Genomic DNA, 22,441 nt, shown 5'->3' on the forward strand with positions numbered 1-22,441 from the left:
TCACCCTCCGATCATTCCACCCTGTGAGCTGCTAGGCTCTCCTGGGAGTCCCCGCTCCGAAATATCGCCAATTATTATTCCGCACCGCCATATTATTCTCAGGTAATAAGTCCGATACTGGCATTTCGGTTAAAGTGTTTCAATAAACGGCTTGGGACGCTGGTCGATATTCTTCTCGCATTTCACGTTACGCCAAATATCTCATCCATTCAATCTACCAACTAATTCATCTCGTCACAATAATGGCCGGCCAGTCGAAGCCCGCACTTTCCCCTTGGGGAAGTGCCGTCGCGGGTGCTACAGGTGCAGTTCTAGCAAACGCTTTGGTCTACCCTCTTGATCTGTATGCAAGTACCTGTTGTCGCTTTAAACCCCGAAAAGGAGAATTTACGCTAATAAGCATGCGTCAATGCACAGTGTCAAGACGAAACTCCAAGTACAAGTCAAGACAAGCGACTCGAAAGACGAGAATTCCGAAACAGTTCACTATAAATCGACATTAGATGCGATCACCAAGATTGTCGAGAAGGAAGGAATCGAAGGCCTATACTCCGGAATCGCCGGCTCTCTCATCGGTGTGGCGTCCACCAACTTCGCCTACTTCTACTGGTACACCGTTGTGAGGGCCTTCTACATGGCATCCAACAAGGTTCCTAAACCTCCTGGAACTGCCATTGAACTTTCCCTCGGTGCCGTGGCGGGCGCGGTCGCCCAGATCTTCACTATTCCCGTTGCCGTAATCACCACACGGCAACAGACACAAGACAAGAGCGAGAGGAAGGGCTTGATTGAAACTGGAAAGGAGATTGTCGATAGTGAAGATGGTTGGACTGGTCTATGGAGAGGACTCAAAGCTAGTTTGATCCTGGTGGTCAACCCGGCAATCACATACGGCGCCTATCAGCGCCTCAAAGATATCATCTTCCCAGGGAAGAACAACCTGAAGCCTTGGGAAGCTTTCCGTAAGTATATCTATCACCACCTATATGGCGTGAGCTAATCCGATTACTTTTGCAGTCCTCGGCGCTCTCTCCAAGGCGCTAGCTACTATTGCGACGCAACCATTGATTGTGGCCAAGGTCGGCCTTCAGTCTCGCCCACCTCCGGGTCGCGAAGGAAAGCCTTTCAAAACATTCGGCGAGGTCATGCGATATATTGTGCAGAATGAGGGTCTCCTGTCCCTCTTCAAGGGAATTGGACCCCAGATCATGAAGGGACTCCTGGTACAAGGCTTTTTGATGATGACTAAGGAGAGGTATGTTTAGTCTGGATGAAGAGGCGCAATCACATGCTGACAGCGACCAGGGTTGAACTCATTTTCGTTCTTCTTTTCGCGTACTTGCGGAAGATTAGAGAGCAGAAGCTCAAGAAGCTGGCGGACTCCGCTGCATCGACAGCAAAGACCAGTCTTCCCGCGACCCTCAAATAGACGTTTGATTGATTGATTTATGGCACGGTAACTACCATTCTCTTTTTGTACGAATTTGTTTCTTCTCACTGCGGCGCACTGGTTGTGGGATTTCGTCTGTCTTGTCAGTTTCTGGTATGACCGAAGATACTACTGCAGTTGTCTATAGATAATAACAGCTCAATATCTAGAACATACAATAGCATCAAAAGGATCTACGCATTGCGAATAAAGGTGCTGACAGGTTGCGCTGTACCCCAAAACCATATTAGGGGTACCAGTGAACTTTCGTAAGACCAATAATTTAGATTCTCTAAACGTAGATAACTACCATATGCAGCCACCACTCCTCCGCCCCCGGGGTAAAAGGAGCTCACTGACCGCCAAACTTTCACCTCGGCAACAGCTCATCATCGTACGGCCCGAATAAACATCAAACCGGAGACTCTCCTCTCCCTAAGCCTAATTCCCCCAATACCAAATACACACCCAATTCCCATACTCACCTCCAAACCGGCGCTTTACCGCGCAACCCCCACACCAAAAATAGGAAGCAGAAGTCCTAGCATGAGCCGTCATGCGATGGCCGCCATGGACTTCCAACGCGCAAGCCACCAACAATGACCACCCCACCACCACAGACAACAAAACCGACCCCAAGAACCTCCTCGACTGGAGCGCCTACACCGAACTCCGCACCCTCATCCCAACACTAGTCCTCACAACCGGCATCCTCAGCGCCTTCACCCTGCACCGGACCTACCTCCGTCGATTCCCCACAGCCGTCAACATCACGCCCGCATATTACCGTCGGCGGAGTATCCTGGGAAAAGTAACCAGCGTGGGCGATGGCGACAACTTCCGCATCTATCATACACCTGGTGGTAGACTCGCAGGTTGGGGTTGGGTACCCTGGAAGAAGGTTCCCACGACGCGGAAGGAATTGAGGGATCAGACTGTATGCCCTTATACTATTTACATGTATACCATAGGGGAGTGGTCTGTAGCTAACATGACACTGGTATTGGAATAGATCCACGTCCGCCTAGCCGGCGTCGACGCCCCCGAACAAGCGCATTTCGGACGCCCCGCGCAACCCTTCGGTAAAGAAGCCCACGAGTGGTTAACGGGGTACTTGACAGGCCGGCGCGTGCGGATCTATGTGCACCGACAGGACCAGTATCAGCGGGTGGTGGCGACGGTGTTTGTGCGACGGGCGCTGGATTTCCCGATTCCGTTTCGGAGGCGCGATGTCGGATATGAGATGTTGAGGAAGGGGTTGGCGACGGTGTATGAGGCGAAGGTTGGGGCGGAGTTTGGGGGTGAGGTGATGGAGAAGAAGTATCGCAGTGCGGAGTGGTGGGCGAAGGCGAGGGGGTTGGGGCTGTGGAAGGGGTTTAAGAAGGATAGGGATACGTGGGAGAGTCCGAGGGAGTTTAAGACTAGGACGGGGATGGAGGATGGGGGGCAGGGGAAGAAGTAGGCCCGGTGGGGGTTTTACTTGTTCTTGTTAATGATTGTGTTGTGCTTGCGGTTCGCAATGGGGGCGTTTGTGTACTTTGGGGTGTGTTTGCATGATGTACAAGTTTTGATGATGATACGGCTGATACTGATAGATATCCCCGTCGTTATGTGTCTCTCTGCATTGCGCAGCTGATCTTTTGGTTGTATATTTGGGATAATATAGACGAATATCTGGTCATCCATTATCATTGCGGCACTCATTAACATCGTTAGACTGATCATTAGGTTTAACTCGTCCACGAAAAGATGCCAGCTGTGTCTGTGTGTAAAGAAGTGGTACAAAAATAGCAGTGTCCCCATCTGCTGCCCTTCTAGGACTGCAGGGATGCGACGCCAACAAGCATAGAGTCAGAATATAACCGATATATAGTACAAGAAGGTATATAGGACCGGGTTGAGGTTGGGAAACCATCAGGTGGAGAAACTCTAGCAGAACTGCCGCTCAATCTCTGCGAAAAGCTTCGGACTGATCTCGTCGCTTGTGTCGCCCTCGACACGCCATAGACAGCCCTTGCGCTGGTAGTGTTCTAACAATGCCTTGCTCGTTTCTTCAAACTTGTGCAAGCGCTGCTTCCACGTATCGATCGAGTCATCTTCTCTTTGAGTCAGAGGCTCCCCTGTGACATCATCCTTGCCAGGAACTTTAGGCGCATTGAAATCGGTATTGTAAACCCTCCCGGATGGCTCGTGTACCCAGCGCGACGCGATCCGAGAGAGAATGACGGAAGGAGGTGTGACGAGGTGGACGACGAAGTTCACGGGAACGATGGTTTCTAGGCTTGAAGCCTGGGTCGCAGTGCGCGGAAAGCCGTCAAGGATAAAAGATGCAGAGGGAATTATTGATGAACTTGGCGCTGACGAGAGCCAGCCGCGTGATTTGAATTCAGAGGATATGAGGTCGAGGATCATCGAGTCGGGGACAAGGTTGCCGGACTGCATTGTGGCTTCTGCTTGAAGGCCTGAGTGCGGAATCCGTTAGACAGATCCTGCCTCCCAAGCATCTTGCAAACTCAAGGTCACTTACCTAGAGGGGTCTTTCTGCGGACATTCTCGCGCAGAAGGTCGCCGGAGCTAATAGAGGCGAGCTCTGGATATCTGGCGAGGAGCCGCTCAGTTTGCGTACCTTTGCCGACTCCAGGAGCACCGACGAGAATGATTCGGGCTGCTTTTCTGAGCTGCCGGATTGTAGCGGTCATTTCGCGCGCTATTCAGTTATGAGGTTTGCGATATAGTCTCGGGGTTGGAGGCAATTCGGTGCTCTGGTGCAGCCGTCGTTGAGTATTTGAAGGTAGGGAGAAAGGCGGGTACCTCAACAATTAGTTTGGGGAAAATGGAGGAACGGCGGGCAGACTATATTATCTCCATTGCGGCTCAGGGAGACAGTTGAGAGAGTGTAGGCAGGGATGCAGGACTGGTAGAGGAAGATAATAGTTTGCACAGCTTATCGGGCCAGGTCGGTGCTCAGCTGATACGTCGACAAATCTCAAGCCGGGGAAAGCACGCCCTTCCGTGGGGTTTGTAGATGGTTGCCCATTTAGGAAATCGGTGAGCGGAGATCGGAGCGTTTACCGACACATGGAAATGTCGGCTTTTGGCGTTGCAATTGACTTAACTATGAATTCGGACGAAGACAAGTACCATGCAGAGGGTCAGACCATGTTTACTGTCTCACATGCTACGTTGTCGAGCTAATTTTGGAAGTAGAGTACGGAGTATAGGGTGTCTCTACAGTGAGCCTCGGCTTTTATTTTCACAGTGATTCCGTCCATTAAGCGTAGCAACTATGGTATGTAGGAGAGGACTACTGCATACAGATACTAGATACCTAGTAGCTGGCAGAGGGAAAGAGAATGATGCTGGCTGTCCCGACCATATGGCTTTATTTCTTAGCTTGTAGTGACACTACCGGCGAAGTCCAGCAATATATCCCACATGCGTGTATCATACTAGAGCTTGCTTCAAGTGGTACATTTGAGACGCAGCTCAGTAGTAGTACACACTTCCTTGTGGTCTTTACCCCATCAATTAGCCCGGTATTCCTGCTGCACCACTGCGGTGTTGACATGTCCCAATCGAGCATTACATTAAGTTATGTATCACGTGATCGTGGCGCGTCTTGCCCGCGTTTCGCGTCCGTCGCGCGATGGGCCATCCAGTAGTAGGTGTTGCTGAACTGCAGCAGATCAAGCAACGACCAAACACCTCAATAGCGTCCAAATCGCTGTTAGAAAGCAAGATGATCCGGCAAGATTTTCGCCGAATTGACCCAAAGAGAAGGGCAACCCTCGACCACAAAAAGAAACAATTCGCGACTCCGGTCTTCAAGCAACAGGACTATCCGCATCGCTTAAACTTCTATGAAATACCCCCGACCGACGAGATCACCCTCGAACAATTCGAGCAATGGGCCATTGATCGATTGAAAGGTTCTTCAATTTACAATCCCAGTATACTATAAATACTCACAATCCTTGACAGTCTTGGCTGAAATCGAAGCCTGTTCTTATCGAAACAAGTCGCCGGCAGAGACCGAAGCGCATATCACACCTCACCTCCAAAAATACCTCCCTCTATCCTCCAACACATCCTCCTCCAACGGTGCGGCAGATCAACGACTGAAAAATGAACGCCAGAAAGATCACTACTCCCACTTCATCTTACGCCTCGCCTTTTCGGCCACAGAAGAACTCCGTCGGCGTTTCGTGAGAGCAGAAACTATGCTTTTCAGATTCCGCTTCCAACGCGACGACACCAGAGAACGACGCGCTTTCATTGAAAGTCTCAATCTCGACTGGGAGCCTGTGGATGATGAGGAGAAACAAAGGCTGGCAGAACAATTGCTCGCCGCCTCCCCGGGTCTACGTCGCATTGACGATGAGACCTGGTACAAGGTGGACTGGGAGAAAGTCCCCGAGTTGGTAGAGAAACGGGCTGTTTTCCTATCCAAGGGAAAAGCGTACGTGCCTGGTAGGGAGCAACTCAGCATGATCATAGCAGAGTTTACGGCTCGATTGGAGCGTGCTCTTGAGGTATGTGAAAACGGTGGCTATGGACTGCTATATGGCACTGACGTCTGCTAGCTTACAAGCCGGGCGTTGCCGCGCTTGGATGAAGATGATCGCCTCACCCCGATTCTCAATCACCTCTCGAAGAACTTTGGAAGCGCCGAGTCGGTGTACACGGAGAACGAAGGATTTGTTGATGGCGCCCCGATTACTGCGAACAACATCGACCGACTATCTCAGCATTTTCCACTATGTATGCGCAGTCTTCACATGAACCTACGCAAGAACAACCACTTGAAGCATTACGGACGACTGCAATATACCCTCTTCCTCAAGGGAATTGGATTGTCGCTGGAAGAGTGTATTGTGTTTTGGCGTCAAGGCTTCAAAGGGCTCACCGACGACGAATTCAACTCGCGGTACAAGTACAATATCCGCCACGCTTACGGCGATGTGGGTGGTGATCAGAACCGCAGAGGCCGGGGATACCCTCCGTACTCCTGCCAAAAGATCCTGGGTGATTCAAATCCGGGAGTTGGACAGACCCATGGCTGCCCGTACCGCCACTTTTCTGTCGACAATTTGATCGGTCTTCTTCAGTCTACAGGAGTCAATGACAGAGACGTCCTACGTGGAGTGCGAGAGGATGTCGACAAAATGCGGTTCCATATCGCTTGCAACAGGGTCTTCGAACATACCCACAAAGCAGATATTAAGAGAGTCAAGGAAGACGGTACATGGAACCAAACTGACCTTGACACCATCGTGCACCCCAATACCTACTTCAAGCGCAGCTATCTCTTGAAGCAAATGGGAAAGGCACCCAAGGATGCCTAACGTCATTGTGATAGGTCCACGAAGCCACGTTCCTTTCTTGCATTTTGGCTGTCGGTTTGCGAATATTCCACCATACGGGCGTTCCGGGTCAGGCTTTTTTTGGAAATGGGAGGATGCGTTTGGTCACATTTTAGGTAGATAGTTTATGTAAATTTAAGAGCATGGAATGCACCGAGACAATTCATTCAAAGCGCACATCAATGGCTCTTTTTACGAGTATATCTACTACAGTAACGGTGATTGATAGAAGGGCATGTGACCACAGCTGATTCCCAAATTATCCAAAAGGAACAAAACGTCCTTTCAAAGCCAGGTGCCCAGCAACGGGTCTAATTTACTCTTCGCTCGACACTTTAGACAAAATCACCAACTGAGTGGATGGAAGCTGCCATAGAGAAGGAAAGGAGTCGGCGTTGTGAAGAATATATGGAAAGAAAAAGAAAGAAAAACTGTTGTGGAGGAAGATGAGCGGGTATTTAAAACACACTAGCGCGGTGTACGGGTGCCCGCAGCGACCAGTGATGCTGCAACCTGGCCTTATGGCAACAGGTGCCGCTTCACACAACAGTCTCCTGATCCCCGCATAGTCTCCGGACAACAGCTGCTGGCGTTGCCCATTCCGTGACTGGGTTGTGATATAGGAGGGACCTCCTGCAAACCGGTCTGCGTTGTCTATATTTGTTATTTCTGGCCCTGTTCCTGCCCGATTAGATCTCCCCTCGTTATCTTCCAGTTACGGAATCCCCGTTCCCCCCAGGCCGCCAACATGGACTACGAAGCGTTGAAGGACCAATGGAGTGATGTCGAGGATCGCGATGGCATCAGACTCAGCTGGAACACGTTTCCGAGTTCTCGCATGGTTCGTCTGCTCTATGGGACCCTCTTGCCCATTTCTGCTAACTTATGCTTCGACAGGAAGCATCCCGCCTTGTTGTCCCCATCGGTGCCGTCTACACACCCCTCAAGGAGAAGCCAGACTCTCCGTTGCTACAATATGAGCCCGTCACTTGCAAGGCACCTTGTCGGGCGGTGCTGAATCCTTATGCGTATGGCTTCCTCTCAACTGTTAGCAGGCATGGCAACATGAACGACTTGGCTGACATCGCATAGCAACGTTGACGTTCGGGCCCGCATCTGGATATGCCCCTTCTGCCTTATGCGCAACCCCCTGCCCCCTCACTACAAGGATATCACGGAGAGCACGATACCCCCAGAGCTTCACCCCATGAGCACGACAATCGAGTACCAATTGGCACGCCCCGCCCCTGCTCCCCCTATCTTCGTCTATGTTGTCGATACCTGCCAGGACGATGACAGTCTGAAGGCCCTGAAGGACTCTCTGATCATGAGTCTGTCATTGCTGCCTGTGAACGCGTTGGTTGGTCTGATCACATACGGTACAATGGTAGGGATATACAACCATCTATCTACATTTGGTTCATGTTAGGATGTGTTGTTGACCGTGAACTACAGGCACAAGTACATGAGCTCGGCTACACCGAGTGCGCCAAGTCCTATGTGTTCCGCGGCAGCAAGGAATACGCCGCGAAGCAGGTCCAGGAGATGCTTGGTCTTGCTTCCGGAGTTCGCCCGAACATGCCCCAGCAACCCGCGCGTCCCCCGCTTGGCCCTGCGGCACGGTTCCTCCTTCCCGTTCAGCAGGCCGAGTTCCAGATCACCAACGTGCTCGAACAGCTCCAACGTGACCCGTGGCCTGTTGCCAACGACAAGCGACCTCTCAGATGCACTGGTGTTGCTCTCAGCGTCGCCGTGGGTCTGCTCGAGACCTCCTTCCAGAATGCTGGTGGCCGCATTATGGTCTTCACCAGCGGACCGGCCACTGAGGGTCCCGGTCACGTCGTCGGTCCTGAGCTGAAGGAACCCATCCGTTCACACCACGATATTGACCGCGATAACATCAAATATTACAAGAAGGCTGTTAAGGTGCGTGCTGATCCGACTTCGTTTAAATGCTTTCACAGTATTAATGATGTATCCAGTTCTATGACAACATGGCTAAGCGTGCTGCCAACAACGGACATATTGTTGATGTCTTTGCCGGCTGTCTCGATCAGGTCGGTATGCTGGAGATGAAGAACCTTGCCAACTACACCGGCGGACATATTCTTCTCACAGACAGCTTCACCTCCTCACAATTCAAGCAGTCCTTCGTCAGGATATTCGACAAGGATGCCAACGACAACCTACTCATGGGCTTCAACGCATCTCTTGAGGTGCTAACTACCAAGGAGCTCAAGGTCACCGGTCTTATCGGTCACGCTGTTTCCCTGAACAAGAAGTCGAGCTCTGTCGGCGAAACGGAATGTGGTATCGGTAACACTTGCGCATGGAAGATGTGTGGAATTGACCCTGCCTCAAGTTACGGCGTCTACTTCGAAATAGCAAACCAGGGTGGACCTGCAGCAGTGCAACCAGGCCCTCAGAGAGGAATGATGCAATTCCTCACATACTACCAGCACTCGTCGGGTCACTACCACCTTCGGGTCACGACGGTCGCGCGGCCCCTCAGCGGTCCTGCCGGTGACCCTACACTGGCGCAGTCTTTCGACCAGGAAGCAGCTGCCGTGTTGATGGCCCGCATCGCTGTCTTCAAGGCTGAAGTTGACGATGGCCCTGATGTGCTCAGATGGGTTGACCGGATGCTCATCAGACTCTGCTCTCGTTTCGCCGACTACCGGAAAGATGACCCGACGTCTTTCCGGTTGGAGAAGAACTTCACTCTCTACCCTCAATTTATGTTCCATCTGCGCCGAAGCCAGTTCTTGCAGGTATTCAACAACTCGCCTGACGAGACTGCTTTCTACCGGCATGTGCTTAACCACGAAGATGTTGGCGACTCTCTTGTTATGATTCAGCCAACTCTGGATTCCTACTCCCTTGAACACGAAGGAAGCCAGCCTGTGCTCTTGGATTCGGCTTCTATCCAGCCCGCTCACATCCTTCTTCTGGACACTTTCTTCCACATCCTGATCTTCCACGGCGAGACCATCGCGGAATGGAGGAAGGCTGGTTACCAGGATCAGGAGGGCTACGAGAACCTGAAGGTGCTCCTTGAGCAACCAAAGGAAGACGCTAGGGTTAGTTCCATGCAATATCGAACTTGTCGAGATACACGCTAACTAGTCTACACAGGAATTGATTTCCGACCGTTTCCCACTGCCCCGTTTCATCGTTTGCGATGCTGGTGGCTCCCAGGCTCGTTTCCTTTTGTCCAAGCTGAACCCATCTACCACCCACACGACAGGAGGATACGGCGGAGGTGTGACGTCGCAGACCATCTTCACTGATGATGTCTCGTTGCAGACTTTCATGGACCATCTCATGAAGTAAGTCCTTATTTAATCAACACACACATCAAAGCAGTTGCTAACCTGTACCCTAGGCTTGCTGTTTCCGGAACCAGCTAGATTTGACGAGGTAATGGCCATGACGAGAGCAAGGGGCGGTTTGCGCCAGTCCTCGGGTCGTTTGTATCTTTAGCGGTTATTGATTTTTGTTCGTTACCCTGGAATATAGCAACTACCTAGATTCACCAATTGAATACAAACAAAATATCGTAATATGAGTGGATCAAGAAGTGGATCATTTAGCATCATTTTGACATTTAGTGCTACGTATCTAGTAGTTACTATCTAATATAGATAGTAGTTACCGCTTCGGGAAGACAGCCATTGTCCTGATTGAGGTCACGTGATGGATTGGGTTGAGCCCTACCAGACTTACCGCTTCTGGGTCTCGCTTAGCGCAGGCGCAACGGCAGCTAAATAACCTTCCGGCCTCGACAGCTTTTTTCTTTCCTTCTTCGTACCAACCATCCCGACACCTTCCAAGGACGATTGACGACCTTTCGCACTCGCCATGCGTAAGTATCATCTCCTTGGTGAAATCGAATAGGCGAACTAATATGTATCCCATTGGGCAGCTCCCAAGTTCGACCCCAATGAGGTGAAGATCATGTAAGTTGCAAATCTTGAAGAGTTATCACTCGGCGCATTATTTTGATCAGCTGCTAACGATTTTACTAGCCACCTGAGAGTGACTGGTGGTGAGGTCGGTGCCCAGTCTGCTCTGGCCCCCAAGATTGGTCCTCTCGGTCTGTCCCCCAAGAAGATCGGTGAAGATATCGCCAAGAACACTGGTGACTGGGTAAGCGCGGCGTCCGGAGCGAGTATAGGAGGTTACAGTGCTAACGGCATCTTTTTGGGTATTATAGAAGGGTCTCCGTGTCACCGTCCGCCTGACCATCCAGAACCGTCAGGCCGCTGTCTCCGTTGTTCCCTCCGCCTCTTCCCTGGTCATCAAGGCCCTCAAGGAGCCTCCCCGTGACCGCAAGAAGGAGAAGAACATCAAGCACAGCAAGTCCATCCCTCTGGACGAGATCATCGAGATCGCCCGCAAGATGCGCCACCGCTCTCTTGCTAAGGAGCTCAAGGGTACCGTCCTCGAGATCCTCGGTACCGCTTTCTCTGTCGGTTGCCAGGTCGATGGCCGCAGCCCCAAGGACGTCTCCGACGACGTCAAGGCTGGCGAGATCGACAGTATGTCCACCTCCATACCATATCATCCGAGACTTTGGCACTAACTGTTTCGCAGTCCCCTCCGAGTAAATGATTCAAATTCGCGGCGGTCGTGGTTTCTTACCGGCATGCTAGTTACGGAATATGATCATCTTATTCGAAACAAAAATGTTTTATGAGACATGACTTTAGATTCCCCATTTCTGTTCTTTCGAATTCGATAAGTGTTTTCACTCGACGTTTCCGTTGAGATGCCCCTTTTCTCTTCCTCCCGTCTCACATATGGTTTACTTGCTATCTATGCAAGCTGGATCATAATGAGTCCCACCCCAGATGACCTTTGCAACACTCTGGCCCTTACCGTCTTTTCCCGCCTTCGGGCCTGGAATTGTCATATCACAACGTGGTATAGGCTTATTTTAAGCAAAGAAGAGCAAACCGACCTGCTACTCACCGCGGTATCTTCGAGGGGAGCCTTGTGCTTCTTTCTGTGGATACAGTGGTCCATTTAACGGTCAAAATCACCAATTTAGACCCAGACATTTTCACATGTCTGATGATCGTAGACAATCAAATCAATTCAAACAATGCAATTTACTCCTCTCCAATCCTTCAAGTTTCGTGTAGCCACTATACCTCGGCAATTCCATCAAATCCATCAAGACCGCGTGAACATATCGATTCACAAGTACTACCGACTGAACGATCGACACCTCCCATGCACATACTAGCCACAACTATTGCCGTCTCGCGCCTGAGGATGGATACCTACGCCCCATCCATAGCCCACTTCATGCATATAATTTTGGTGAAGCATCGACAGTCGCCAAACAGCAACAGCAACTATCTACGTAGGCTGGGAATCTGATGGGGCCGCGCCCGGACACACCGAGAGCCCGAAGATTCCATGAGCTTTCCCCACTCACCGGGGACTTTTAAGTACAGTACCACTAAACTACTGGGATGGTTCAATTGGCGGCGTTCCTGATACGCGCCCGGAGCTGCAGGTGCCGCCTGGGCCCTCCTCTCCCCCCCCCCCTTTAACGAAGACCGATCCCGGGTAACGGTACTCCGTCTGTAGGCAGAAAGAGAAGATGATCAAAGAATGAACAAATGAGTGAGTGAGGGAGTGAGTGAATAATGAAAAGAGAGGCAGGTCCATGGATGGGGCAAGTAAGTGTCTCCATCGGAAGGGGCGATGACTGCGACTCAGAATGCAAGTTGTTGTTGTGATAGGCACAGACAGGCGCACCGACATGCATAAGACTGCATCCATCCCACTTTAGTTGAGTTGATGGAATGGAAAAGTTATCTTTTTTTCTCGTGACTCACAATCTTGGCTGAGTCAGCCAGGCAGGCAGGCAGTCAAGTTCAGGCCGTGATCATCATCGATCTTTTTTATTTTTGTGGCCAGCTCAGCATGATGGAATGAAGTAAAAATGCTGTGTTCTTTTGGGAGAAGTGAAACATGGCGGGAGGATTGATGGGGTGGGTGGTGGATGTGTTCGATTCCGCCTCCATACGAATTGGATGGATTTGGCTATGTATAATGCTAACTTAACTAGCAACTAACCGAGATACTCTCCTAAGTATCTATAGCGAAAGAGATTTAGTTATTTATTAAAACAATGGCCACAAGAAGAAGAAGACGAAGATTAATGAATTTGACTTTGGCCAGTTCAATTTCTCTTTCCCCCTCCTTTTCTCTCCTCTCCTTCCTCCTAGCTAGTTAGTTAGCCTAGACTACTACTACTACTACTACTACTACTACTACTACTACTACTACTACTACTACTACTACTACTACTACTACTACTACTACTACTACTACTACTACTACTAAATGTAGTACTTACTGTACAACTATCCTCTACTAGACAGACCAGAAACCCCCCTCTTCTAAGCGCCTACGGGAGTGGAGAGGCAGGAAGAGCCACAGCGCAGCAAAGTTTGCCGATCCTCATCGCCAGACCGCTCGTGACATGGCCCATGGATTATCACAGCCTACTCTTCTTTTATTATTATTATTATTTTAATTCGTTTTTGGACTCCCAGGGCGGCCCCGGTCCCGCTGCCCCTCGTTGATCCCCGTCCCTACTTACTAAAAAGTATCTGCTTTTTACATTGTTTTTTTATTACTGTGTCCAGTCTGGACGAACGACGGAGATGACCGTACCGTTGGGATAGCACAGAGAGGAAGGGAAGGGTGAAAACTTGGAAACTCCGGTAACACTTAGATCTGTGGTCAATGACGATGGCTGGAATGGTCTTGTCTGAGTGGATGGGATACAGGAAACGGGGGGCTTGAAACTAAGGTAGGTTTCATGGATCCCTCCTCCATTCCCGAGACCTAGATTTTGAGTTACGCCCGGGGGAAAAATAAATTTGGGGAGAAAGGGGAGAAGGGTGGGATTTCGAAACTATAATAATAATGCAGCATGTTGTTGTTTGTTGTGTTGATGTTGTTGGTTACAGAATGGGGAAGGGGAGGCCTGATGAATGACATGAATATCTGACATCTTCAAATCATATCCACGATAACTCCTCATGTATGGTGTGTAGGGGAAATATGGATTGGCTAAGAAATACATTTAGGCACGGATCAAAGCGACAGAAAACGCTCAGCAGTTGCTGTCACAAGAGGGAAGGCGGCCTATCAGAATTCCATCGACAATCATCTCCTTTATAACAACACCGCACTCTGTACCACATAGTGCATACTTCTCATACATATTGACATACCTGAGTTATCTATCCTATGGCAATGATTCGGCCATCTTTTCCACCCGATCGGACGCGGCATGCGTCTAAGTTGGGATTTTCTTTTCAGCCTCTGAATGCCTCCAGGGCTGCAGAATGATGCTGGCCTTGGGCTTGTGGCCAGGTGTCTCAGCCTCGCGGCGATGTATACGACTTCTACTACTACTTACTTACTAGTACATCGGATGGATACTGCTAATTCAATCTTGCTTCTTTTCCTTGCGAAATTCTCCTATTTGACTAAAACTTACTAGTTGACAAGTCTTCTAAGATAATATCCCTACATATTAATCGGCACTGCTAAGTAGAATGGGTTACGAAATCAATATCGATATAACATACCAATAAAACTCTCCTTTATATACTATATATACTCCGGGATATACAAAGTAGTAATATGATACTTATAAGATATTCACAATATTGATTGATTTTTCATTTAAATCTCAAAATTATGAAACCCACCTTTTCTAATTTCATTCCACCCATCCAAGGCCAGCTCGCAGGCCAATCCTTGACGGACTCCACTCGAACCCACCGAAGGTGCCAGATCGCCCTTCCGCGCTCACCAAACAAACCCTCCCAAACTCCAACTTCCAAGAGGCCCCCAAGGCCCCAAGGCTTGACCACTGCGGGCGCCACTTGCGACCGGGGGGGCCATGGCTGCTGGTCCACTGACGTTAGACAGGCCTGGATTCGTTGCCTGCGCCCAAGTGGCTAGCGCCGGTCCATCCTGGCCGTTGGATCGTAGTATCCTCGGGTGGGACTGAAATGTGATGGATGTTCGTGTTTCCCTTGTTTCGCGGTTTTCAGGTGGGGGTTGAGGGAAATGGAAGAAAAGATTCTTTAGTTATGATTATTATTTAGGTTGAGGATTTGGGAGGATTTGCTTGCCTCTCCCTTGGATCGGTCGCATATCTGCGTCTTGAGGCAACACAACCCTTTCAAGCCACCGCGTGTTATACCTTTGTGCCACTTACCAAATTTTCCGCATTAATTTGGTACTGTACCTACAGAGGGGTCATCAATGAGTAAGATAGTAAGTACTACGTAGTAGTATCCGCTCAGAGTAAACCAATTTGCACACTTATATGCATGTACCTTTCTATTTTATTTTTTCTTCTCTTCGTTATTTCTACATAAAATATATTTCTTTCCTTTTCCAATGTGAATTTCATATTTTTTTTTCTGCTTTTCATTTCCCTTCCCCCCCTTCCTCTCTTCTCATTTGGTCCCAAGCCACCACCAAGTAATCAACCTGGACGCCCAAACCCACCCGCGTCCCAACTCAGTAACCTCCTCTCCACTCCACCCTGGTCCAGGCCAGCGCCTATTGGCTCCACTCCCGCTGGTCCATCCTCAGAACCCACTCAGGCTGCCCTCCCCCCACCCCAAAAAAGGAACCACCCTAGAACAAAACGGGAGCTATAGGCTGCCGCCGCCCACTGCTTGCGTTTAGGAAGCTCCGCTCTGTCATGATGCGCGTCCCGCTTGATGGAGACTCTGGCTCGTCGATGACTCTTTGTCTGCTACATTAGTGAGTTAGTTCGTAGTAGCTCACTGCCCGTATGGATATCTTTCTGTGAAAGTAAGTAAAGGTTGGCCTTTTTGGTTTTTTTTAATTTGAATTTTTCCCTTCAAGGCTTTCAATTCCATCTTCTTCCACCTCAATCGGAATTCCTTATCGAATTTTTTTTATCCTTTTCTTTTATTTTCCCTCCCGTTGGTCGCATACCTCTGTTTCTCTCTTTCTTTCTTCACGGTCTTGGCCAGTCCTACCCCGGACTCAACTAATAATTTTCTTTTCAATCTCTTCGGGGAATCATCAGCGTTTCCTTGCGCCTGTTTCTCATATTATTCCCCTGTTGATTGTTGACCTCTCCGCCCGCCGTTGAATCTTCTCCGCTTTGAACAGCCAGCCCTGCGGTGCCTTGGATCTGAGGCATCACAGTTTGGAGTACTTCGGTCCAATCAGCTCTTCCCCATCCTGTGAGGGAAAAAAGAGATCGTCAAAAGACGAGAATAATAAGACACGAAAAGAATAAAAAGAAAAGAGAAAAAGAAAAACAAAAAATCATTAATTTTTTTTTCTCTTTCCCATATCAAAAGACAAGAGGACAGAGAAACATCCCGACACACTAAAGTTGTTGTGATTGCCATCAGCTAGTGGTGCCATGTTCAACCTTTCCCCTACACTATCGTTTCCCTGATTCGGATTTCGTCGGTCGTGACATCGGGGCAGATCTGGGTCCCCGGGCTCTCTAATCCTCCCTCTCTATTCATCTTGCCAATTCTTCCTATTCTTTCCCTACCACACTTGCGTTAGCCATTATCCTATCCTTCAACTAAACATCCGTTTGTTCGGTCAGCCTACCTGCCGGTCACTCTCTTTTTCCCTTTTTCCCTTTCCCCCTCTTTCGCACTCCACTCACACCTCCCCCCAAAGTACAGCATTTCTGCCAAGCGCAGGATTGCCTAGTGGTTGATCGCGTCGTGCGGACACCTGCGTCAGTGTGGGCGCTCTAGCAAGCTGACTAGGGCTGTGATTCTCTCTCATCGATCCCTTTCCCTCCCTTGCATCGTTTCTTCACCCACCTGTCTCTCACGCAGCAAATAGCGTTGTCGGAGCGGATCGCCTGCGTGTCTCTTTGATCTTCTGGAATCCAGCGGCTTCGTGAATGGTATCTTCGCCCCGGACTCAGCCTCCATTCGATTTCCTTTCCTCCTCTTCCTCCTCCTTCATCACTTTCGCCGCTCCCGCACTTGCGTCTTCTGTCATTGCCGGCCACAATCAGCGTTCATGTCGAGCCCAGGGTCAAGCGGTGGGCGCCTTCGCTGAGTGTCAACTGAGCCGGCTCATGCCCAGGATGAGGTGTAGGAAACGTTTCAAGGAGGATGCTTGTTGATAATACATCGAGAGTGATAACCCCGTCGACCATCACTGTCTGATTTCGATCGCCCCGAACCGCCTCGACGAGATTCCTGCATTGCTTTTCCCTTTACTCGACAATCCGAGTCCCTATACGTCTCCGTCGCGGTCTCCCCCTCTCTCCCTCTCTCTCACATACTCTCTTTCTTTCTTTCTTTCTTTCTTTCTTTCTCCTCTCTTTCTCCGACTTTCGACCTTGATCTTGCATATATTTATATAATTACGGCGGAAGAAGACGGTGCTCACACTGATTGAGGTCAAGATGTTGCCCTCAGTAGCACCGTTCCCGCCAGTCCAGCCGCACCACCTTAATTATCGGCACGGTGCCGACGCTACAAATGGACCTTACGACCGCAATACATCATTTCTCACGTCTCTCCCCCGCAGCGATTTCGGCAAAGGCTCGTTCCAGTCCGTAGCTCGATCTCGGCTGCAATATCCGCATCCTATACAACGCCTCGAGGTACCCGATGCCACGGGTCTGGTGCCTAGTCCGAAGAGTGCTGGCGAGCATGCATTACGAAGGAAAACACCGAACGGGACACTGGCGGCTGGGTATGATGGCACACCAGGGGATACTACCCTTCAGCCCGCGAGCAAGCACCTCTTGGTCTCGCCGATCGATTCGGGCCACCTGGTACCGCCTCATACAGGATTCCCAATGGAGACTTGGCAACAGGCCAATCTGGATCAGTCTTCGGCCGGAAAGCACCTGAATTTCCCGCCGGTATATCGAAATGATTCGAGCCGAACTAATGCAGGCCCAGCAGAGTTGACACAAGGAGTGAATGGCACCAGTTGGGTTCGTTCATTGAACTATGTTCCAGGAATGGACTCCATGCTGAATCAATCACTTCCAATGCAGCCTTCGCAGCAGCGATTTTATTGGCACAATGGCGCCTATGTTCCCACGGTTCTACCAGCGACACTTCAGCCCTGTGTCGGTCCCACCGCATCGGCCGGAACGGGACCATACGGTCCATATTGGCCTGATGGTGTGTATATTCCGTATCGCCCAGCGGCGTTTCGAGATGCCCGGTTCGACTCGCCCACTCCTTTTGCAAAGGCGACGAACCCACCCGCCCTTCAATTATTCGACGCAGGCCAACAGGCCTTCAGCCGGGGCGCTATATCCTCGGGAAGTCATCCCGACCCGGGCCTGGCGTGGAATCAGGCCCCTGCTGGAATGGTCAACTCTGAGTTGTCCATGAAAAACAACTTTCCTCGGCGTCATTCGGAGCACAAAGTTGCTGGTCTTTCAAGCGGCCAGCGGACATTGCCGTATCATACGCGCCAACCTAATCCTACCCCTGGCTTCTCGCATCAACCGGCTCACGAGACAGGTCCGTCTTGGTCGGGCCCTCCAAGTACTCAAGGGCCCCAACTGGGCTCTACCGCAAGCCCACAGGCAACAAATGTGGAGTTTAAGGAGAAGGTGCTGACATGGGCTCATGGTGTTTACGTTGACCTACTGGCATCGATTCACCAAGCACGACGGAATAGTATCTCGAATGCGGCTGCTGAGGGACAAAGTCAGAGATTCTTGAAACCAAGTATATACCCGAAACCGCCGCGTCAGCCTGGTCTGGATTTTTCCAGCACCAATGCTCTTGAATCGAGTCGTCACAATAACTACTCTACGGGCCAGTATGACCATGTTCAGAGGAACAACACCATTGGCAACTTAGGCCAGAACGATACTGCCAGCTTTCAAACTGGCCGTCGGTATGAACGTGCTTCACTGTCCCAGTTCCCGCAAGCTGCAACCGATGTACAGATGCTCGACCGGCTCCGCCACACTGGACGGTTTACTGCATCAACGGCAACGGCTCGTTTCGGTGCCGCACCGTTGAACGAGGGTTCTATCACAGCGAATGCTGTATCCTCTTTGGAGATGTTATCCCATCTCTGTGCGGAAAGTGGTTGGGAGTGGATTGATGGCATGCTTCTTGGAGGCTGTCTCGCTTATGGGCTTGGGGATTATCATAAGGCCATGCGTTGGTATACTAGAATCATCGCTCGAGATGCAACGTGAGTATGCGATTGTCTGTAAGTAGCTGAGTTGTCTAACCAAGCACAGGCATGTGGAGGCGATATCCAACCTTGCGGCCACGCTCCTGGCGCTGGATCGCCGAGAAGAGGCGCTGCAACATTGGCTTCGTGCCGTCAAGCTCCGCCCGAGTTTCTTTGAAGCGGTAGAACACCTGATCGGTCTTTTGTGCAGCAGCCAACGCGGCAAGGAAGCAGTCAACATCATTGAGTTCGTACAGAATTCCATACGCTCCCCTAAGAACGGCGATTGTTTCGCGTCCGACGAACACGCGAGTGAACCCGAGAGCGATGCGGAGAGCAGAGCGTCGAGTGCGTCCGATCTAGGTTCCTACGAGAAAGCGTCCTTTGATTACGATGACGACTTTGGTAGGTCGGTTGCCGCAAATCGGGGCTCGGCAGATGTTGGGTCAGCTGGATTTGGTTCCAGCGGCTACGCCATACCTGGCTGTGATAATGGCAGAATGCTGGCTCTCGTCCACGCCAAGGGAAACATGCTATATGCTCTGGGCGACAATGCTGCAGCTGCCGTGGCCTTTGAAGATGCGATTCTGATCGCAGCTGGAAGAAGGCGCCATGGGATCCAAAGCCTGATTAAACAGATATTCTCCGCCTTCACGCAGGGTACGCATCACGGTTACCCCGGCCCAGAGCAGCGTGGGCAGCAGGAGACCATTCTCCTGTATCCAGACCATGCTCTGCAGACCGCAAAGCTGGTCTTTGCTCCCTGCGGAACACCCCCGGGGATCAAATATGTGCCAGAAGGTCTGGCACGGAAGGCCGCCATCTCCACTACCAGCAATTCGTTGCTCTCTCTAGCTAAGATATACCAAGACGGCATGTCTAATATTTCCAGCTCCGGTGTTCCCAGAGCTGCTCCAGGCGTTCGCGATATTCTGGCACTTTACTATCTTTCTCTTTCTCTTCAGCCAAGTCCGTCCACCGCGAATAATGTGGGTATCTTGCTGGCTGGCATCCAAAACAATGCGCCCAAGAAAGTTCTCCCCCGTCCAAGCGGAGAGATGCAGCATCCCGAGATACCTGGTGTGGTTCCCGGTACGGGAATATCGTTGGCTCTTGCGTATTACAACTACGGTCTACACCTTGATTCGCGACATGCCCATCTTTACACGAATCTCGGAAGCCTTCTCAAGGATATTGGCCAGTTGCAAGCGGCTATCCGAATGTACGAACAAGCTGTTCATTGCGATAGTAACTTTGACATTGCGCTGGCGAACCTGGCGAACGCAGTCAAAGATGCCGGCCGCGTCAACGATGCTATCGTCTATTACAAGCGTGCCGTCAAGGTGAATCCTGAATTCGCCGAGGCAGTGTGTGGCCTAGCCAACGCCCTGAATTCTGTGTGCAATTGGGTTGGCCGCGGTGGCATTGGCAACGGCTATGGATTCCGAGACCGGTGGCATGTCGATGAACAGGGTATGATCCGCGACGCATACACCATTGAAACCGGGACTGGCTGGATCAAACGAGTTGTTGAAATCGTTGACCGTCAACTCAAAGAAGGGGAAGCTTGGGGTCGTGGTTTGCTTACTTCCAACGTGATCGAGCAGTTGTGCGCGCAACTGGCTCCCGCGGCCGGTTCGCGCGGCCATGTCGCTTTTGGCACTCTGGCTGAGATTCTACAGTCGTGGTCAGGTCAGCGGTGGGAGGGCTCTAGGATTGTCAGGATCGTGGAGCGTGCCATCAGGGCGATTACCTGGCAGTGGTATCAGGATCGGTACGTTTATGGCAAGGAATACCCTCTGACCAAATATCGGCGTCCACAGCTTCCCTCTGGCCTGACAGCGCCAAATGCACCGACAGTTCTGCCTTTCCATACCTTCACCTGCCCGCTGTCGGCGAAGCAAATTCGGCAAATCTCGCAGCGGAATGGGCTTCGTATCTCTTGTTCCACCTTGCGTTCGCCGTGGCTGCCTGCTACTGTTTTCCCTCCGCCCCCCCCTCCGCACCCTTACATCAAGGTAGGGTATGTATCATCAGACTTCAACAACCACCCGCTTGCCCATCTGATGCAGTCCGTCTTTGGATTGCACAATCCTTCGCGGGTGAAAGCATACTGCTACGCTACGACTGTGAGCGACAAGTCGATCCATCGGCAGCAAATCGAGAAAGAAGCACCGGTCTTCCACGATGCTAGTGGTTGGCCCGTCGATCGACTTGTCAGGCAGATCGTTGAAGACGGAATCCATATTCTCATCAACCTGAATGGATACACCCGCGGTGCCCGGAATGAGGTCTTTGCTGCTAGGCCCGCTCCAATTCACATGTCTTTCATGGGCTTTGCAGGGACTCTTGGGGCGGAATGGTGTGACTACATCCTTGCGGACGAACTTTCTATTCCCCCTGAGACCCTCTCACCCGGGCGGCGCAACGTACGGATGGAGGACCGGCTACTGGAGGAAGACCACGGTGAGGATCTTGAGAACTGGGTGTATGGTGAGAAGATTGTCTATACCCGCGACACATTCTTCTGCTGTGATCATCGGCAAAGCGCTCCCGATGCTCAAGATCCCCGCCTTGCTTGGGATCAGGAGCAGACCCGACGATGGCGCATGCGAAAGGAATTGTTTCCAAATCTCAGCGATGACACCATCATACTTGGGAACTTCAACCAGTTGTACAAGGTAAGTGCAGCACAGGAAAGTAAATCGGCTCGTACTAACATTCTGTCAGATTGAACCCACGACTTTCCGCACTTGGCTACGCATCTTGGCACGAATCCCTAATGCCGTCCTCTGGCTCCTCCGCTTTCCCGACCTCGGCGAACAGAACCTTCGGGAGACAGCCGTTGCCTGGGCTGGGGAAGAGACGGCATCTCGGATAATCTTCACCGACGTTGCGCCCAAGAATACGCACATCTCGCGAGCAAAGATCCTGGATCTGTTCCTCGACACGCCTGAATGCAATGCTCATACAACAGCGACCGATGTGTTGTGGAGCGGCACGCCCCTCTTGACACTTCCTCGGTACAAGTACAAGATGTGCTCGCGTATGGCAAGCAGCATTCTGAGCAGTGCTCTGCCGAAGTCTGACGCAGGCCGCGAGGCTCAGTCGGATTTGATCGCCATGTCGGACGAAGACTATGAGGACAAGGCCATTCGCCTGTGTCACAGTCTGAAGTACCAGCCTGGAGGACAGGGACGTGCGACGGGCAGGTTAGCCGACCTGCGCCGGATGCTGTTCGAGGAGCGGTGGTCCAGCAGGCTATTCGATACGAAGCGTTGGGTTCGAGATCTTGAGGACGCCTACGAACGAGTTTGGCAAAGATGGGTGAATGGCGAAGAAGGCGATATCTGGTTATGATGTGCACATCAGAATATACCCCTTGAGCGATTTTGTTTCTTGTTGGACATGGTGTGATGTTTATTTA

The 22,441-nt window shown here is 50.9% G+C and overlaps 7 protein-coding genes across 7 annotated transcripts; 6 read left to right on the top strand and 1 right to left on the bottom strand.

Annotated features, from left to right (window-relative positions):
• Positions 1-242: 242 nt before the first annotated feature.
• Positions 243-1,429, top strand: AtWU_05363 (putative peroxisomal carrier protein; the record flags this gene model as incomplete). Its single annotated transcript, XM_035500473.1, has 4 exons — positions 243-343; positions 418-962; positions 1,018-1,255; positions 1,306-1,429. 4 exons carry the CDS (start codon positions 243-245, stop codon positions 1,427-1,429), a joined length of 1,008 nt encoding a protein of 335 aa, XP_035356366.1.
• Positions 1,430-1,985: 556 nt separating this feature from the next.
• Positions 1,986-2,891, top strand: AtWU_05364 (thermonuclease family protein; the record flags this gene model as incomplete). Its single annotated transcript, XM_035500474.1, has 2 exons — positions 1,986-2,366; positions 2,442-2,891. The coding sequence occupies 2 exons, from the start codon at positions 1,986-1,988 to the stop codon at positions 2,889-2,891; spliced, it is 831 nt and encodes a 276-aa protein (XP_035356367.1).
• Positions 2,892-3,358: 467 nt separating this feature from the next.
• Positions 3,359-4,128, bottom strand: AtWU_05365 (adenylate kinase ADK2; the record flags this gene model as incomplete). Its single annotated transcript, XM_035500475.1, has 2 exons — positions 3,359-3,891; positions 3,957-4,128. 2 exons carry the CDS (start codon positions 4,126-4,128, stop codon positions 3,359-3,361), a joined length of 705 nt encoding a protein of 234 aa, XP_035356368.1.
• Positions 4,129-5,075: 947 nt separating this feature from the next.
• On the top strand, positions 5,076-6,774 carry AtWU_05366 (DNA primase subunit PRI2; the record flags this gene model as incomplete). The annotated part of the gene is made up of 3 exons (XM_035500476.1): positions 5,076-5,358; positions 5,411-5,961; positions 6,013-6,774. The coding sequence occupies 3 exons, from the start codon at positions 5,076-5,078 to the stop codon at positions 6,772-6,774; spliced, it is 1,596 nt and encodes a 531-aa protein (XP_035356369.1).
• A 766-nt stretch (positions 6,775-7,540) lies between these two features.
• On the top strand, positions 7,541-10,202 carry sec23 (GTPase-activating protein SEC23; the record flags this gene model as incomplete). The annotated part of the gene is made up of 7 exons (XM_035500477.1): positions 7,541-7,633; positions 7,690-7,820; positions 7,885-8,179; positions 8,248-8,718; positions 8,775-9,872; positions 9,928-10,121; positions 10,178-10,202. 7 exons carry the CDS (start codon positions 7,541-7,543, stop codon positions 10,200-10,202), a joined length of 2,307 nt encoding a protein of 768 aa, XP_035356370.1.
• Positions 10,203-10,653: 451 nt separating this feature from the next.
• On the top strand, positions 10,654-11,402 carry AtWU_05368 (60S ribosomal protein uL11; the record flags this gene model as incomplete). The annotated part of the gene is made up of 5 exons (XM_035500478.1): positions 10,654-10,657; positions 10,718-10,751; positions 10,821-10,941; positions 11,009-11,333; positions 11,389-11,402. The coding sequence occupies 5 exons, from the start codon at positions 10,654-10,656 to the stop codon at positions 11,400-11,402; spliced, it is 498 nt and encodes a 165-aa protein (XP_035356371.1).
• Positions 11,403-17,263: 5,861 nt separating this feature from the next.
• On the top strand, positions 17,264-22,374 carry AtWU_05369 (UDP-N-acetylglucosaminyltransferase; the record flags this gene model as incomplete). Its single annotated transcript, XM_035500479.1, has 3 exons — positions 17,264-19,032; positions 19,082-21,695; positions 21,745-22,374. 3 exons carry the CDS (start codon positions 17,264-17,266, stop codon positions 22,372-22,374), a joined length of 5,013 nt encoding a protein of 1,670 aa, XP_035356372.1.
• Between the last annotated feature and the right edge of the window lie 67 nt (positions 22,375-22,441).

Source organism: Aspergillus tubingensis (assembly GCF_013340325.1).
Source record: "Aspergillus tubingensis WU-2223L DNA, scaffold_7, whole genome shotgun sequence".
Classification (NCBI taxonomy): domain Eukaryota; kingdom Fungi; phylum Ascomycota; class Eurotiomycetes; order Eurotiales; family Aspergillaceae; genus Aspergillus; species Aspergillus tubingensis.